General features: G+C 42.6%; 1 protein-coding gene across 1 annotated transcript; it reads right to left on the bottom strand.

Annotated features, from left to right (window-relative positions):
- Positions 1 to 3,420: 3,420 nt before the first annotated feature.
- Positions 3,421 to 16,022, bottom strand: LOC146195952 (uncharacterized). Its single transcript, XM_084596885.1, has 4 exons — positions 15,957 to 16,022; positions 10,820 to 10,987; positions 7,672 to 7,755; positions 3,421 to 3,504 (listed from the first exon to the last, which is right to left on the bottom strand). The coding sequence occupies exons 1-4, from the start codon at positions 16,020 to 16,022 to the stop codon at positions 3,421 to 3,423; spliced, it is 402 nt and encodes a 133-aa protein (XP_084453011.1).
- Between the last annotated feature and the right edge of the window lie 2,603 nt (positions 16,023 to 18,625).

Genomic DNA, 18,625 nt, shown 5'->3' with positions numbered 1-18,625 from the left:
GAAATAAATATACAATGTTTTATGGCATAAACCCTTCCACAGGACATTATACCCACACTTTATTTCGATTTAGCGGGCATTTCACATAGTAGGTAATGCTACTGGTAAGGTATACACTCACCTATACATGCTGTTGAAAAAATTGCAACAACGTGTATGTGATAAAAAATTACTAGAACTCTATTCCAGATTGCTGCGCGGAAAACATGTATTCGGATACGGTTTACCTAGATAAAAGTGTAGCAACTGCCTACCTACCGGTTATTCTTTTTCATCGCGGAATCATTCCCCCATCTCACCTATATATGCCTTGCTAAGGTCCGCCAACGATGAATACTTTCCTGAGACAAAGGCATGCTATCACATCAAAACCTCAGCTAGCGCAGTGATGCACCCCTCGAACATTGTTAATTTCGCTTGGCAACCTCAGTAACGGAGTTCAACAATGTGTTGCATGAATCGCGTATCCAAATAACTTGTCTTGTGCGCTCACCTTCGTTGTCTTCATCTCATGCTAGCCCTTCTTTTTCCTCTCCTTCAGGTTTTTTTTTTGTCATGGCTATCAGGAAAGCCCTATGCACTAATTTATATATCTGCGGTTTTGTAAAGATACACGAATGTTTTCCTTGCATTCGACTAGCTTTCCTTAACGATATTGCTGTGGTAACGAAATGTCCATTCACGAAATAAAAAGAAGCAAGTACAAGCCACCAGGAGTGCACAACTTCTCCAATGCAAACGGACTATTTTCATCAGTGGTCGTATGTAAAATTTAGGACATGAAAAAAATTGACGTTAGTTGTCTTGATCCTGATTTAAGTAGCCCGTTTACATTTTATTGCTGCTTGTGCCAGGTAAACCTATGAGAGCTAGCCTCGTCACCGGATGCACCGAGCTGCGTCCCACTCATAATATTTGTGGTGACTGATTCTAAAAAACATCTGGATCTTTTGCGCGACCCTATACCCTCTCAAATGGGTTACGCACTTTGATATGCAAAATGCAATTTTAATCGTATAATCACTTTAAGGACGTGTCGGGTATATTAGCGACAAGCTTAATTAACTTCAAAATAAAAGGCTCCAAATGCAAAAAAAAAGGTCAGCGGCGTCAAACTCAGCCTTTGCGGACAGCATATACTGCAGACATCTTATAATCATACGGTTTTATGAGCAAACACTCTGATCAACCTTTTAATAAGCGCATTTCCGTCGACAGTGATCATTTAGAGTTTGAAGCTTTGACTAAGATGATACCACATGGGTCTTTCAGGCGAAACAAAATTCATTTTTTTTTCTAGTGCAATAATGTGAGGAAATTCCACGCTTTTTCCTCATGATGCCGCCATTGAGCGTAATGAACATGCTCGAAGCATCGTGCTGGCAGCCTCTCCTCTGGCGATGCTTTGCAATTATTGCGCCAAAATCGAAATGACTGCTCGGTTTTGCCTTGATTGTTTTTTTCTTGGGCCCTTGCTTCCAAATAAAGAGAGCACATCTCGGAATAACCGTGCTTTTCGTGGCAAGAAACCGCGACAAGAAAGCTCTTTCAGCTTTAATTGGGCGCCGTAGTCACTGTAGCTTATCACTGGACGTCATGTTTGTGCAAAGTTTGTAATGTCTCAGTTTTGGTTCGGTGCAGAAAGAAGAGGCGCTGTAAATGATCCAATTCATTTGGGCTCTAGAAATTTAGTTTTTCATTGCTTTAATGTTGATACGGCTTCATTTTGTCCTCCGCTTTAGACTCCCCATTGGTAATAACAACCGGACTGTGGTATTACAATTGTTTAGAGCTAAAATACTTTTACAATTAGAAGAGGTTTGGATTAAATTGTCAGTCAAAGCTGAGATGTTTCTTCCGATTATTGTTGATTACTTTTGCATTGCCATGTTTTAGAAATATTTAATCTGTTCGTAAAACAGCCACTATACCTGTATTTCAACTGGTTTACCACCAATCAGCATAAGAAACAGCCTCGTCGCTTTGCTTTCCCAGATGTGTCTATAAGAAACACAAGCTCATGTCTGGTGGCGCGACCGCACTGCTCCCTTTTCACGTGGATGCGAATTCTCCGCTAGTTTTGGATGCACTTGCGGTGAACTAGTTGTGTGAAGTGATATTTCAGGTGCACGTAACCCGTTGGCTCAGCACAAAAAACATCACCATACCCTTGTGTCGGCTCAAATTTTGTCAGATTGTGTTCGAAATCTGGTAGGAAAATTGGATGCCTCAGTTTGAGGAGCTTTCCTTTTCGACATAGTGAGGGGCAGGTGCCTGCTTAGAACTGTGAGCAGGCGCCCGATGCTCCTCTGCGGCATCTAACGCTAGCGCAATAAAATACCTGACTCACGGATCCGGAACCAAGAGCGGCCGCTGGGCTGCACCGCCGAGCTCCCATCTCCGTCCGGAGATTGTGAAAATAGTGCGCAGGCTGACCATACGCTTCCAGCTTACTCCTGCATGTACGCGTTGTCAGTAAAGTGGGACACGAAAGACATGTGTGCTCATGCATGGAAGGCTCAAGGCACTGAGCTCACGGCAACGCCGTTTTTAGGCGAATAGCTCTGCTACTCTAGATATAACTCCGGACAATGCTTGAAAACAACAGGGTGACTATCAAGCTCGCCCAAAGTCAATCCGGAAACTGTGCTGCCTGGCAATATGTATTGGTTATTATAGAGTGCTGCGCAGCTGCATAAATGCCGGAACCTGGGCCGTGTATTGTTTAAACTTTACCCAATCTTACATCTCTGCCTTAAGTTTAAGCCGAAGACCCAACAAATGAAAACTGATCGGAACAAAAATATCTCCCACTGTAGGGGTTGTACGTGTCGGTAGTGGGTAGAAGGGGGGTGGCTTTACAATTGTATAGCAGAGATACAAGTTCCAATAACCAGGCACGTCGAGAACGTTTCATAGAAGTAATATGGTGCAATATAGAGCGGTATTCACAAAACAATAATGACGCCAATGTGTCGCCTAAACCCGCGGAACAATAATTGCAGGTGACAAGAAATAAAAAAATGGTGTTTTCAGTTGGTAGCATCAGCTTTTGACACCGTTAAGCAACCAATTGCTGTCCAGCGTAGCGTATAAATTTTTTATCCTGATACGTTGAATACGAAAGTCAACCACGCTACTCTATTTCACATAAAATTAAATTTAGTAGACTTATGCTTACATAAAGTTGCCTTAGGCTGAAAGTATGAACTATTATTCTCTACAGTTTTCTAAATGACATATAACATTTAACACTCCCAACAGTGCTGTTTGATGTCAGTTTTGTTCACTATAGCCTGAAAGTGGCAGCAATTTGTAAAGTTCAAGTTGGCGCACAGTTGAATAACACTTGGTTGCAGACAGCAGGGAGCACGTTAGATGGCGTCGATTTTGTGGCTTGAAAACCGGGAGAAATCCCGTTCATTCCTCCTGCTGCGTTGGCTTCGGCCGCAAAGAATGGAAGAAGTGAGCGACGTGGAATGATCCACAAAGGATGGCCATGATCTGGAAATGCACAAGCGTAGTGAAGTTTGTATTGGTGAAGGAGTAGAAGCAGAAAGGCTGCAAAAATGAAAACTAATTGATCTAGGTGGCGTTCAGTGTCCGCTGCAGTTTATGAGGGATGGATTTATGAATATTGCAAAAACAAATCAAATGGGGCAATAACGAGGCTAAGACACCTTGGCGAAAAACAAGGAATTGTATTTAAGCAAAAAACTTGAAAGCTCTACGCATAAATGCAATAAGTGATTTTAGCTTTTAAAAGTTCTATAAAGCGAAATAAAGGTACTGATGTCATGATCTATTGCGAACTGATTTTCCAACCAAGAACGTCCAGTAAACTACATTATACAATACCATTATACCCAACAAGGTACAACAGCGGTAAGTATAAGTTCTATATCGCCCTTGATATAGAATTTGGACAATTAGACTTGTGGATAGTAAGTAGTATTGCATTTTCTCCAGTAACTTTGCTCAGCCCTCGCGAAGCCGCAGTATATGCAACCAATCTTTACAGTCCCAAAACAATTGCAACGAGATGTTATGCAACGTGTTGTAAGCACACTACCATTGGTTCTAGAGTAGCCAAGTTTAGGAGTTTAGGACTTGCAGCAATCGCCCTTAAGTACACGTTTAACCCGTTTTGACACCTGATTGTCAGTGGCTCATAAAATGGCTCAAATGTCAACATTAGCGCTTATAGGGTAAAAGTTTATGGACAGCCATTAAGGGAGCGGTTAGTATATTGTCACGTGGTGGTGACCAGGGTCGATGACACAAATGAAGACACAGGCTTGATGGTACGGAAATTAACTCTTTATTGGGTTGACTTGCGCCCGCAAAAGAACTAACCAACTCCGCGGCGGCGATAGCATCAAACGTGTTGGTCGATCGTCGAACAAAGAATGCTCGTCACACTCGGCAGCACTCAATTTAAAGGGTGCACAGAACAATCTAGATAACGTCGCAAACAGCTACCAGCACGGGCTGGAACATTGTGGAAAGACACCCAAGTGGCCGGAACCTTCGAGACAGATCTCGGTGCATCTTGCGCTACAACAAAACTGATAAAGGTGTGACTCGCGACATCGAGCATTAACAAACAAAGATTACGGAACTGATACGCGGTCCAGAATCAGAGTGATAAGCCTGTATGCCAGCGGCTGTTAAAAAACGACAAATACTGTTTTGAAGGTTTCGCGGCATTACTCCCCCCTTAAAAAAACATCGCCTCGATGTTCCAGAACAGAGAAACTTAAACATAAACACTGCAAAGTTTAAACACCACAGATTCTTTAACGCGCGTAATATGGCTTCAGCCGCACAACATGTACAATTTCTGGGCGTGCGCGTCGCCGTTGTGATGCTGACATTCCGTCGGGAATGACTTCATAGTCCAGTGGTCCGACGCGGCGAAGGATTTTGTATGGCCCAAAGTATCGACGCAACAACTTTTCACTTAATCCGCGACGGCGATTGAAGGTTTCGCGGCAATATGCAGGCTCGGCGTAACCGAATGCTAAAACCTACTATAGAAAATATCCAGAGCTATTTGGAGGTATTCGGCTCCGATCAGTCGCGCTTGTTCAGATAAAGTTACACAGGGGGCGACAAAACGGGGTTACGCAGCCTCTCCTTGGCATTTTGGATCACTTCAGGACTAAAAGGTTTCAAAGCGTTGAAGTTCATGACTGTGCTGCAGCAGGTTTTTTGACGTAACATTGTTGAAAGGAACAGTGCTGGACATAGAACGCTTGTGTACGGACAGCCAATATAACAGGACATTGCCTGTGTTGTTCTAAATTCTCAGTCCGCAGCCCCTATATGTGTTATATTTTCTTTGTCGTCACCTGCGTTGTTCAAATTTGTTCGTCCTATCTCTTGCGCTGCTCCTTTAGAGAAATGTTTTGAATACTTGTGTATTACTGTCTCCTAAATCATGCCGCGCCCCTTCTGCATTGGATCAGTGGTTACTGCGCTTTACTGGCGATGTAGAGGTCGTGAGTGCAAACGCAACCACAGCGGGCGCGATTTGATGGATGTAAATTAAAAAAAGCTTGTGCTTGTGTAATCTGCAATATCGGTGGACGTTAAAGGACTGCATGTTGCTGCCACGTTTCCCAGACGACCCTTATGGCGTTCACATCGCCGATAGCTTTGCACGCGTCTAGCGGATGAACGAGGTCGATAATCCTTTTTCGACTAATTCTTCTACGCGAGAGCGCATATAGCTCATTCATCCAAAAGGACGCTGTTGGCCTACCACACCCAAATCGCACAGTTCCAAAATGAGTAAAAAGACTTACGATATCAAGAAACAATATATTTTATAGCCGTAAATACTTACGGAAGCGCTGAACCACAGACAGCTCAAATTTTACCAAATTAATAAATTCATAGCGGAAGAGGCAATTGCAGATAATTGGCCCTTAATTTGTTATTCTACGCAGCAGTTATCATCTGTTGCTAAAGTGTTTCAATGCTACTTCAACAGGCTAGTCCAGAAAGGAAGGTGCACTCTTCTAGCTACTTTTTTGTCAGTGTTATCTGCTTCATAAATAGCTTTATATTCGGAGACAACTCCTGTGATTATCTCAGAGATTCCTAACAGGGAGTATGCGCCTACAGTATAGTGGAGGCCATTTTGTGGTGGATGCGGCACCACGAAAATCTGCGTTTACATCCAATCACCTTATCATTGCCTACTTCAACTTGCTCTGCTTTGGTGTTTTCTGGCGGAAAAAATGGTTGCCATGACATCGATTCAACATCTCCTGTATTTTGGAGATGAAACACCGTTTCGTTGTTGCACTTATGTGTGGCATGTTGTTCTTCAGTCACTGATACCTAGATGTGATGTAGGGCGGGGCGCATCTATGAAGCTGACCAAAAGTTATCGGCTGGCGCAAAGTGAGAGCGCTTATTCGGGCTTCTCATAACCGCATTTAGCTCGAAAGGCATAAACATTATCGGTACGTGCCCTAACCGTGACAGGGGGAAACCTGCCTGAGTGCTGATAGCAGTAGTGTTTCATGGTACGAGTACCTAATCAGACCAGGTTAAAGCTAGTCCAGCTCTAAATAGAATAGTGCTGATGGACTAGCACTGTACATTAAACGGGTAAATAGATTTGAGCCCTGCAACTTTTTCGTGAAAAGCGGCAAAGTACGCAACCTGAGCCTCCTTAAAGATGTGTTTTTCGCGAATACAGAATTTTCCAACAAAGGATGCATGTACAGCATAATGTAAAGTGGTCGTTGAGGGGCTTGATTTTATTATTCGAAGTTGTCTGTCAAAACATACTGCTGGGCAATATCAAGGTATTCGATCTGACATACAGCTTCAGTGCAGCATGGCAAAATACAAAGCACAGTTTTGCTCATGATGCGCAGTTTTCTGAGAAAAAGTAGACACCAGAATGAGTCTATCATCACTTTCACCTTTCACGTAGTTGTGACGTATATGCCCTGCACCATGTTCACTCACCTCCCTGTTCCCACCACCATATGTTCTCAAACGCAGATATATAAATTAACTTTGCGATTCAGGGGAAAAGGTGCAGCGATATGACTGACTAGGATACGTGCTCTTATTTAAACGTATTTGTAAAGTTAAATTTTCTAGATACCTTTTACGATGGACGGATAAACTCAGTATCCAAATAACTATTTGGCGAACACGGGAGACTAAGGTTGTCAATAATTTTTCCACGTACTGTGGAAGAATGTGGTCACCCAATCTAGTATGTTCTTTAACGAGACAAGAAACATCTTGGTGCAATGTGCGTATAGTAAGAATAAGGTAGTTTCGGTCCCCATTCTTTAGTATACACCATGTATGCTGTAGAAACAATGCCACCCCGTTTAGATTTAACGTGCATCTTGTAATCGAAATTGAAACATAACTGCACGAAAGCTGCTATGACCTACATCAAGGTGAATTGAGACAAGTAAGTCGTTGTTGTTAGACCACAAAAAGAAGCCTCGGTAGCGTTCTATATGATGGAAGTTTACTACTAATTAAGGCAGTTCATTGAAGCCCTAGTAGTTTTCATATATGGGTTAAGACATTCATATTTTTATGAATTGTATAACTTTGAAACACCCTAGGACATTTAGCGTACATGATTACCTCTGAATGCTGCAAGGGTAAAGAAATATCGCTCACCCCATCAATGTGGGAATCATTTTGGACGCTTCCGACGCCGCCAAACATGTAGCAGGCGGCAGCTACGAGATGGAATACGCTGTACTGAAAAAAAACAACAACATTTATTTTGAATACGCATTAAGAGCCTATTTGATGGAGATGTAGCATTGAGAAAACATGACCGCGTTACTTGAACGGTTTTGCAGCGGAATATACATTCCGCTAAATTTTCAAATCGTCAGCGTGGCACCGTGTCACCCTGGAAGACAAAGAAGAAAAAGAAGGAAAAGGAGAAGAAAAAACAAAACGAAGAAAAAGCAGAGGTAAAAGAAGAAAAACAAGGAGAGGAAGCAGAAAAAGAAGTAAAAGAAGAAGAAAAATACGAAGAAGAAGCACACGTAAAAGACGAAGACGACGATAACTCAATAGCTGATAGATGCGAACAACAGCGAACTGCTAGGACAGAGGATTCGTTCGAACGTTGTGACGGAGTTTGACGTAGAGATGATGTCATACCAATAGAAGTCTTCTACACCAGAATGAGAATGGCCAACGACGAGAGGCAAGGGGTGCTCACACGTAAAGTGATTCTCCTATGCCATAAAAAAAAAATCTGAAAATATAGATTAAACTACTATGCGCGAAAGCAATGTCGTTATTTTGAAGCCGAACCTAAGCGTAGCCATGCAGATTGCTTTCGCGTATGTCTAGGTTTAATAACAAGTTAAACCCCACCTAATGTTTTATTCATAGCAGAGGGGCAAATATTGTCAGTTGAAAAGAGCTTTCGAATCTCGTAGCACTATAATAAAAGGCTACAGACGGCAGCGTTTCAAACAGCCCACCAGCTTCCCATACTCACTGCTTAAGTTTTACGCAAGTAAACAAAAAGAAATGTGCCTTTCCGAACTAGTTTGAAGCTCAAATGTTTCTTTTTTGTTGAGTTGAATCAGCTAACTCGTGCAAACTGGAGTTACAACCAATATTGCTTTGCTTGGCCAGATAAAGGATTCGTTTTCCTTCCACAGGGTGAGCTCAACAGGGGAAAGCAAGTAAACAGAACCTTGCGGCAAGTGATAGGACCAGGAAGCAATGACACCGTGTTGCCGAATGACATATTAGTCAGGTTTTGGGGAAAGCAAATGAAGGAAACCGACTCACTTAACGGCGCGCATCCTAAACACTGAGGGGAGACGGTGCGGCAAAATGTTAAAAGCAAAGGAGCGAAAAAATGCAACGCGGGAGGCATTTGCTTAGGGAAGAAACAGGAAAACGACGGGAATGTAATAGTGCGAGAATGGATGGAGGGGAGGATGAGCAGCGAATTCCCCAGAAAAAAATTCGTTAAAGCACTCAGATCTTTCTTAAGTACGGTAAGGGTAAAGCCTCTCCTGTGACGTACTCCTTGCACTTATTTGCAACTCTAACTCATTTTTGTTTTCGTTTTTCCCCTCATTTTTCTGTTTTTGCACCTTTTCTTTTTTACCGTCTGCTTTTCTCGCTTTTAGTAGTTTCAGTCCTTGTTTTTACTGCTTTTATTCTTTATTCTTTCTTACTATATGCTTTTTTTGTCTTTTTTTCTTGACTATTTAGTTGTAACGCAAGGCCCAGGCCTGACATTAAGGCTTCGCCGGGTTCTCGCAAATTTTGGCAAGTTTTAACGTACTTTGTGAAAATTCGACGCCCTTGGTTGGTTTGACGTCTGCACACTATATCGACGTTCATGTCTATTTCCATGTCGAATTAAAGTTTCTTGCTCTAATTAATTACCTAATTGCTCTACATCCACGAAATTATGCTTTCATGTGCAGACCTAACTTCAAAAATCATCCGAATACTATCACAAAGCCCAATAATGCTTTCCTGTAGTTCTAAAAGCCTAAGGTTGTCCTTTAAATGCAAAATTAACGCATAATTAGCAGCCGTATATCATTACTATATGATTATATTGTAATAGGTGCCCCTTGATGGAACAGCGTCTGCCGCGTGAGAGCTGGGTCAAGGGTGACGTTGATACCATATATGTTGTTTAGACATGCTACAGCCAGAAAAATGACCTTCTCTGTCGAGATTATTCTATTCTCTTTTCCCCCTTCCACTTCGTCGTACTTTTGGGATTGTGGAATCCGCTTCCGGAACGACACGACTAATAGTGCGCTGACAAGAAAGACACTGAACAACAATACAAAAATATCCACCGAATACCGCCAACTACAACCATGGCATCGGAAGAGCAGTTAGCAACATACGCAACTATAATGGGGCTAGGTCTATGAATGAAGGCTGTGTAGAGATTCAGACGGCTCAGCCTAGGCTGAAGGGAAGTTGTTTGACATGACAAAAATAATAATAACGATTTATTACTGCTTTTAGGGTAAAATGAATTAAAATAATATGCACCTCTCCAACTCTCTCCTGTTAGCCAACAAACGTGCTGCATTTTTTACCGATTACCTAAGGTTTTTCGGGAGGTGTTCATAAACTTATGTTCCTATTGAAGATATGATTTATTACGTGGTCTTTGTTTGAATAAAATTATTAGAAAGCTGTGCGTTATGCCCAAGCGCCGCAAGGCAACTGAGTTCTCTGAGCGAAACTTTTATTATTGACGTCTGTTTTCTTTACCATCGTCTATATTCTGTGAAGGCTATGCAATAGCGAAAATATTTTTTTTTTATTTATTTATTTACAAAATACTGCGGACACTGAGTCCAAGCAGGGTGGGTGAACAAGCCAATCAAGGTACAAACGAAAACGCAACACTTCAAAAAAAAAAAAAAAGACAACACAGTATAGCAGCAATTGGTTAAAACTCAAGGAACAGTGGATTAACTAGCTGATTCCAATCTGTTATTGTGCGTGGAAAGAACGAAAATTTGTAAGTGTCTGTTCTAGCGAATATAGGGGTTAGGAGACTGGGATGGTGTTGACGAGTTTGTCTGGTTGTCGCCGGCGTTAAGTATGTTTTCATACTAAAGCTTCATCCACATTGTACCCGAAAGCAATCGCTTGCTCTCATTTATAAAGTGCACAGTTATAAAGTACACCTGTTCACTAGCGTCACAAAGCGAGTTTTGAAGCCAGTTTCCTAAATACGGCCCTATACCTACTTAAAGCCAAGGCGGCGCTGCATGCTAATAATGAGCCCTTTCAAATCTGAACTCACATAAAAGAGCCTGGGAAGCAGAAGTGCGGTGGGAATGCTCAGCGAGGAAGATATTAAGAAGACGCCACCGTTGGAGACGATGGCGCAGGCGCAGTTGTAGAGGAACTCTTCACTCCACGTAGTGGCACCGAAGACCCCGTAAAGTGCCCACAGAGCCGAGCCGAAGACCTGCACACGAGGTCATAAGGCAAGCATTACTGGTTACACATTCAAAGCACTCGCAAATTGTTCACAACTGCACCAGTCTGTTGTCACGAAAATTTCATTGGTGGGGCACTCATCCTGTGTAAATTTTATTCTGTTTCCGCTGAAGGCCCCATGATGGTAAGCTCCACGCGAAGTCACATGAGAAACCTTTGCTGTACTTAGCACATAATTTGCGAACCAAAATCGAAATACCAGGAATTCTATTTACGTGAAAAGCGCGGCCAGTACTGTTTGTTAAAGCAGCCAGTGTGAAAATTCTGAGAGGTGATCAACAAGCCGAAACCTTGCAAATAATAAATTGACAGAGAAAGGCATTGAGGAGCACTATAATTAATCAGTTTATCCTGGTCTGTAAAATGTTTTCGCCTTTTATGTACGTTTGGTTTGCAGGTTTCATTGTCCGAAAACGTCTCAGGCTACGAGAGCAGCCCCAAAAATTCACACAACCTGCAGTTCTTAACGTTGACCGAGATCGCACAACTCACGTGCACCTGGCATTTGCCTCCGTATAAAAGCGGCAACCGCACCCCAGATTTTGTCACATTTCTGGGTTCAGCAGTCTTACTCCATAACCACTGAGCAACTGCGGTCGGCGTTTTGTGAGGAATCCTTGCATGTAATCTTTTCGGTTGTCTTTTGAAGTACCATGATACAGAGTGGCTTAGATATTACGAGTTGCCTAATGTTTATCTCCTCCACAGGCTGTACAATTGTGAACATTTACTGTTCCTGTGCGCGGTAAGCTTTAATGGCTCGTAGGCATAAATAGAAAGGATCTATTATCGCTGTGAAGTAAGATTCGTCTTGAACCAAGGCGAGTTTCGTGAACGCAAGGATAAAAATTACCGCCATCATCCCTTTCCAAAAATTTGGTATTGTCATATATTTATGACAAGCCTGGTAGCCACAAACGAAGACACTGGCGCGTCACTTGCGCTGACTTGCGCTCACAAAAAAAAAAAATAATAATCGAATTGCTTTCGGGGATAATAGCTAACGTGATCTTCAGTCGTCGAACTTAGAATACTCGTCGCGCGTCAACGCTCAATATAAAGGCGGCAAAGAACATCTAGATAAAGCCAAAAACTGACTAGCATAACCAGGAACATTGAGGAACACACGCGGGTGGCTGGAATATTCGAGATACATCTCGGCACATATTGCGTGACAAAGAAATTGATAAGGCTGCGTCTACCGACAATGAGCATGAACAAACAAAGAATAGAAAAGCGATTCGTGCGCTGTAGTCATAATGATAATGCCGCATGCCGGCGGTTGTCGAAAAAGAATAAAGATTTGAATTGTTGGAGACAATATGTTCAACTGAAATAAGAAAAAAAAAGCCTAACTGACAGTTTAGCTCACTAAGCAATTCTGTGCATGTAGAAGTAACTTTTAGCACACGACTAACCATCTGCATCGATTAGTTTTCCTCTGACAAATCATGACACGTTAGCCTGGCTCTGCTTCGTCTTTCAATTCTGACACACTGACTTCGTCAGAACCACGAGTGATAGCAGGAGCAGACGCACTAACTAGATGGTAAATTTAAGTGTGCTTTATGTAGCATTGTATCATGTGATGTTCAAAAAATTTGCATAATATCAAGCGTTTCTATGACAACTTAAATAATTAGGCTACATTTCAAAGCCAGCAAGTTTCGCCATGCTAGTGGTAAATGTCGAAAACACTCTGGGAAAGGTACAAATGTAACCCCATGAGTCACATGAGCCCTTTACTGAAATGACGGAGACATCAGGTTGTTCGTGCAACATTACAAGTCGATATGAAGACTACGATACTCCATAGCTCGGTGATGCTGCATGATTAAAACATTCGCTTCCTCTTCGGTAATCATGAAAAGGCGAAATGGCAGCTGCTATGGTCTCGGTGGTGACCTTGCCACATCCTTGAGCGGCCGCGTAATAATTACGTTGTCCGCAGACGCTAGCAGTCTTTTGCAGTGGTGTATAAATCACTTAAATGAATCATTTTCGGCCACGGCGCTCACTTACTCACCTTTACTCACCCTTCATAAGCTTCTATTGCACCCATGAACGAAAAATGCACAAGCATTGTGGACAACCACTCTAAATTTGTAGTCACGTTTTTGTTGCCCGTAGTCAAATCAGGTTTCATGTCAAATTCAGAATAGTGCTTATTTTGGGATCGAGGAGGACCACATAGGAGAATCACCCATCTAATTTTAAAGGCACATACAGACGGTCACAGTCAGATTAGGTTGGCCACAAATGTTTATCAAATCTGGACGATGTCGAATTTTAAGGCTCCAGGAACCAAACTTTAGGGTAGCCCACCTAATTTCAACCTACTATTGAGATCGTCATAATCAAACTCTAGGATTAACACGATGTTTGGTCACATTCGGGTATGGCAGCATGTCGGCAGTTAAGAGGGCCAAAGTTTGGGCGTGCGGAAAGTCACTTGCCTGGACACATGTCGTGGCTGTCCAAGGCTTAGAGAGTGAAGAACTAGCCTCGGTAAACCTCGCTAGGTGTCCAGATGCTCCCGATCGAATTGCCGAATGGCGGCTCCCAGCTTTAAACTCCTCACCTCAGGGTCTCCGACTTGTGAGGGCAGCTAAAAGAATTTCATGCGCAAAACGTACCACTGACTAGATGACAAAACAGGCTACCGAGATGGTGCAGTGGTCTGCCGATGCGCCTATCGAAGCTCATCGTGTTGCTTTCATTTGAATTCGAACTGATTCTTACCGTTTGTTTAATTGGTTATTCGAAGGTGAATACACAGCGGCCCAGCGCACATTCAAGGTTGCACGGGTAGTAATGCTTCTGTATTACAAAAAAGGACTACGGGATGTAAAAAATAAATTCTGCTTTCCGTATGGTTATTACAAGGTATGTAGAAGGAGGTCAAAATATGACTACCCGGTCTTTTGCGAAATAATTGCAAAAAAGCACTTCTCAATCATAGTTTTATTCAACGGTTGTGCGGCCAGGTGGACACAAATTTGTAGAGATGTTTAAAATGCGAACTTAGCAGTGAACTTCCATTCACCGTCTAATATTTATTCAGAGTAATCGGAATGAGTATATTTATTTAAAAATTCTAGGTAGTAACTATAAAGATTATATTATTTAGTACAATTTTATTTTCACGCCCGTATTCTGAGAAATACATGTCTTAGCGTTCAGCACAAAAATAGGCTTTACGCATGCAACACCACGGCATTTGGCATGAGTGTCCTGGCTGGAGTTACGTACTAGTTGCGTAAGTTTTTCACTTGAAAATAATATGGAGTGACTAGACACAATAACAACCTTGCATTATTGGCCTCAGGTACTGACATATCCCTGCAATAACAGGCTGTATGAGTGCTTTTCCTTCATCATCATAAACCCGAATCTACCCACTGCAAGGCGAATGCCTCTGCCATATTACTGACAAAAACAACGACCGGTCCTCTGCTAGCTGCATCTACTTGACCCCTGCGAACTTTTTAACCTTACTGGCCCACCTGACTTTCTTTCCCCTACTCCCCGCCCCCCTTCCTGATACTCTCTCCTTAATTTGTATCCTATTTGTTACCCTCTTTGACCTTCGGTTATCCGCTCTTGGTACAACATGCCCTGTCCATGCCCATTTCTTCTTGATGTCCACAAGAATACCATTACACCAGTTATTTCTCTCACATGCTCTACACACTTTCTATCTTTTAATACTACACCTACCATTTACCGTTACATAACTATCTTCCTCGTCCTCTACTTAAACTGTGCCTTCAATGATATCTTTTACCTGGTCAAGAACGAAAAGCAGTAACAGTTGCCTGTAAATCTTCATTATGTCAGGCAAACCACCACATGCACCGTCGAACCAGAAACGACTTTGTTGCTGACGGCCACGGCTTCACTTGCGCAAATAGGAGGATTGTGCTGAAGCTCGAGACATTTAAATACACTCATGCTTATCATAATTGCACAAAATAGCATCATCTACCAATGCTACTGCCTGTAATGCTGCGATATAAACACGCATGATAGAAAAAATGAATAAAGGGCTATATATTTCATTTATCTTCCTCACTGAACCCCGAAAATAATTGCCGAAGTTTTATCCGCAATGCCCAATTCTGCGAATGACTGCATGAACTGCTCGTCTTACTTTTCAAACATTTTGAGTCAGCGCTGTGTTCGTCCCTATAGTCTTCCTTCTTCTTTCCTTTAGCCGCGTGCCTTTGCGCTGAAAACTATGTCCTTAAATTTTACGATATGTCCTTCATGAGCAGCCTGTATAACACCCTACAGTCACGTGGACAGAACTATACAGAAAGCACACACGGAGATGAAACAACTAGGTATTACGCAATAAACTAACATTTCTAGCGTGCACGGATAGCCCCACTATCTTAGACAAAGACAAAGAGCATTACAGCAACAAAAAACTCACATTACACTCCAGTTAAGTCAATACCAGTTTTGAATGGTTGCTATGAACCTAACAAAGGAACGCATCATGAGGATGCATGAATATTTAAAAACAAAAGCTGTGTACTGTGCCGGCGTTTTTACTTTACCTAAATGAGGTCATATAGATCTGAAAGTAACAGTTGCTTTTCCATTTGTGCACCCTCGGCTTTGTCTTTTTCGTTATGCTGTGCATTTTTATCAAGTGCATTTTTGGACATGTTCAGGTGAGGTGTTTTCCATATACATTGCTCGCCTCCTCAGCCCAAATGTTGTTCCAGTGTATGTGTGTGTGTCTTCCGCTATGTAGTTACTGAGTGCCGTGATATACCTCAACTTCATGATATTTCATACATTGTTACTTACTGATTGCCCGTAAGTGAAGAAAAATAAAGAGCGATGACCTTGTGAAATTCAACTGCTCTTTTGCTACTCAGTCATCACAGCCTTTTTGCACCACCACTGGCCCCTTGCGTGCTCACCACTTCCACAAAGTTGAGCCATCCATCGGGGGTCCTGAGGTACTCCCGCAAATAGATGCCCACCATGGCTGTGAGGCGGTAGTTCCACAGTGAGTTCAATTGGTGAGGCGCTGGACGTTTGCCGCTGATTTCTTGTGGAAAAGAACAATAGGTTCATTATTCGCAAGCAGAACAACATTTGTTCTTTGTATTTGAAATCATGCTTGTCTCACAGTTAAGTACATTTTGTCATTACACTTTATTTAGAAACCTGAAAAATGAAACCAAATGACTGAGAGGAGACCAACGCAACCAAAATATTCACAGCGATATTTTAGGGGCTAAGTCTATTACTTCTAAAACGCATAATAAAATATTACTGGCGCTCATAAATTTTCGCATATATCTGGTTTCTAAGACATGGCCTTTCTCATTTACCTTTGTTATGGCCGCTGATGGTGAGGAGCCAGTTGCTGTGAAGTACTTTCAATATTGGCGTTCGTTTTTTGTTGTCCTCGATAAAGAGAGACAAGACTTTTTTAGGAAGAGTTATTTTATATTACAGCCAATAGAAATATTGTTTTTACCCGCCGTGGTGGCGCTGAGGGTATGCCGCTCGACTACTGCGCCCACGAATGCGGGATGAAATCCCGGCCAGGGGGCCGTTTTTGTGCGCGGGCGATAAGCTAGGCGCCCGCATGCTGGGCGGCGATATCAGTGCACGTAGAACTTCAGGTGGTCCAACCTTCACCAGTCCTCCACTACGGCCTATAGCATAGCCTGGGCCGCGTTAAACCCACACACCGAACCAACTATACCTAAAGCAGATGTAAATGCAAAGACCTGCAACCACTTATAAAGAGATATAATGTTAATTAGCCACAACGTGAAAAGGAAACAAAACAACACGCATGCTGAAAACTGACGCGCAGTGCTCGTGGATTAACATGACAAAAGGTGGATTCAACAAAGAGCCGATTAACAAAAACGTAGATTCTTGAAGCACACCGTTAACGAATATACTTATGGTGCTCACCTTCGTCCTCTTCTTGTCGTCAACTTCGTCTTCTTCCTCTTTTGTTAGAATGTTTTCTTTGCTGTAGTGCCAGAAAACGGCGTTTTTTGTTGATTTTGTGGGTGGAGGTGGTGGCGGTGGGGGTGCTGGAAATGTGTATTAAAAAGAGAGCGTTACGTGAAAATTGCTCTGGTGTCAGGCTTAGTGCCCTTCCCCTCACAAACACTAGATGAAGTCCCTAGTACGGGACCCCAGTGGCTTCCGCTGCCGCCATTTCTCGTTTGACCATCGCCTTTTAGGCTTTCAGGTCGGAGCAGGCGAGTAATGGTCGCCTCCTTGTCCTCCCGGGTGAGGTTCGGGGTAGGTGCAAAGGCAGGGTTGGAGGGGAGGATATTTCCCCACAGTGCGGGCACTTCCCGAAGAAGGCATTGTCAAAGTGCTTAAGTGACGCCGGGCACATCATGGTGTCCGTAAGGAGGCGAAAAAACACGCGTTCCTCCTCTCTCGTTAACCCTTTACACGGATGGGGGTAAATACTGTCTGTTTTGGTACAGCTGAGTAATTTCTCTGAAAGTCTAGGCTGGTGTGAATTCTTCTGAGGCGGATGGGGACGAGGTTGCCCGGTTAGGAAGCACGCGGGCGGCGGCATCTGCTGCCTCGTTTCCTCCTAGCCCCTACACTCTTAAAAAAAAGGTTGATGAATTCACTAAGTAACTACTAACCTTTTACTTGTCCCATAGATCACTACCTTCTTAGTAACTCGAGGTAGTAAAAATACAGCTAGTGAAATTTACTACCCCAGGAAGTTAGTGAACAGTACTAGCGCCAGTTAGTAATAGGTTAGTGAACACCAACACCTTCGTGCATTATAGTTTGCCTTTGAAGGGTAGTGGAATAAGCTACCTTCTAGGTAGTACGCAGTACTACCGCACCTAGAAATTTGTACTACATAGGTCGTAGTACTTATTACAACATATACCTAGTTCTTATTATGGGTTGCCATCGAAAAGGTAGTATAATGTGCAACCTTTTCTTTAGTATAAAATACTACATGGCCTAGAGGTTCTCACTACATAGGTCCTAGTGCTTACTGCGGCAGAAACCTAGTATCAATTGCTACCTGTATGGAGCCAATATATGCATCGATAGGTAAATTATTTCTGAAAATATTGAATATCTTAATAAATATTTGGTAATTAAAGTTAATTGTATTATTCGTAATATGTGGTCAATTGTTCTCGGCTTCAAGTTCGGTGCAACATTGAGCTGATCTGCAAACAAGATGCTAATTTTACCTTGTTCGCACCAGTCTTCAAGCAATGATGACGACAAAATTTCCGGACAACAAATACTCACTTTATTCGTATTTAAAGATAGTGTGGCTATGCCCTTTTCAATGGCAGAAATCGCCCTGAGAGCTAATGGGCATAGTGGCGATGGGCTTCTTAGGCTGCAGAAATACTCTAGCACTGCGCAAACGTTTTCGTTGCGCTTTGAATGCTTGACATTAAATATCCAGTGGCTCTCAATGGCATGCGTGAGTCCCACGATAACGTCCAGCATTTGACCTAGATATCTTCAAACCCAGCATATATTGCGTCGGCGTCATCAGGGTTCATCCGAACGCGCTCCAATGCCGGGTAGATGTCCTAAAATGCAACATTGAAAGTAATGA

Source organism: Amblyomma maculatum, chromosome 3 (genome assembly GCF_055883805.1).
Source record: "Amblyomma maculatum isolate TAMU_Amacu chromosome 3, ASM5588380v1, whole genome shotgun sequence".
In the NCBI taxonomy this organism is placed as follows: Eukaryota; Metazoa; Arthropoda; class Arachnida; order Ixodida; family Ixodidae; genus Amblyomma; species Amblyomma maculatum.
This window is presented reverse-complemented; position numbering and strand designations above follow the sequence as displayed.

What these genes read in the sequence shown, in the direction of transcription:
- LOC146195952 (XM_084596885.1), bottom strand. Translation starts at nt 16,022, where the DNA reads ATGGTGGGCATCTATTTGCGGGAGTACCTCAGGACCCCCGATGGATGG. An exon ending in GGCTCAACTTTGTGGAAGTG is followed by an intron (nt 10,988 to 15,956) that starts GTGAGCACGCAA and finishes CCTCGTGTGCAG; the next exon opens with GTCTTCGGCTCGGCTCTGTG. An exon ending in TGCTTCCCAGGCTCTTTTAT is followed by an intron (nt 7,756 to 10,819) that starts GTGAGTTCAGAT and finishes GTTTTTTTTCAG; the next exon opens with TACAGCGTATTCCATCTCGT.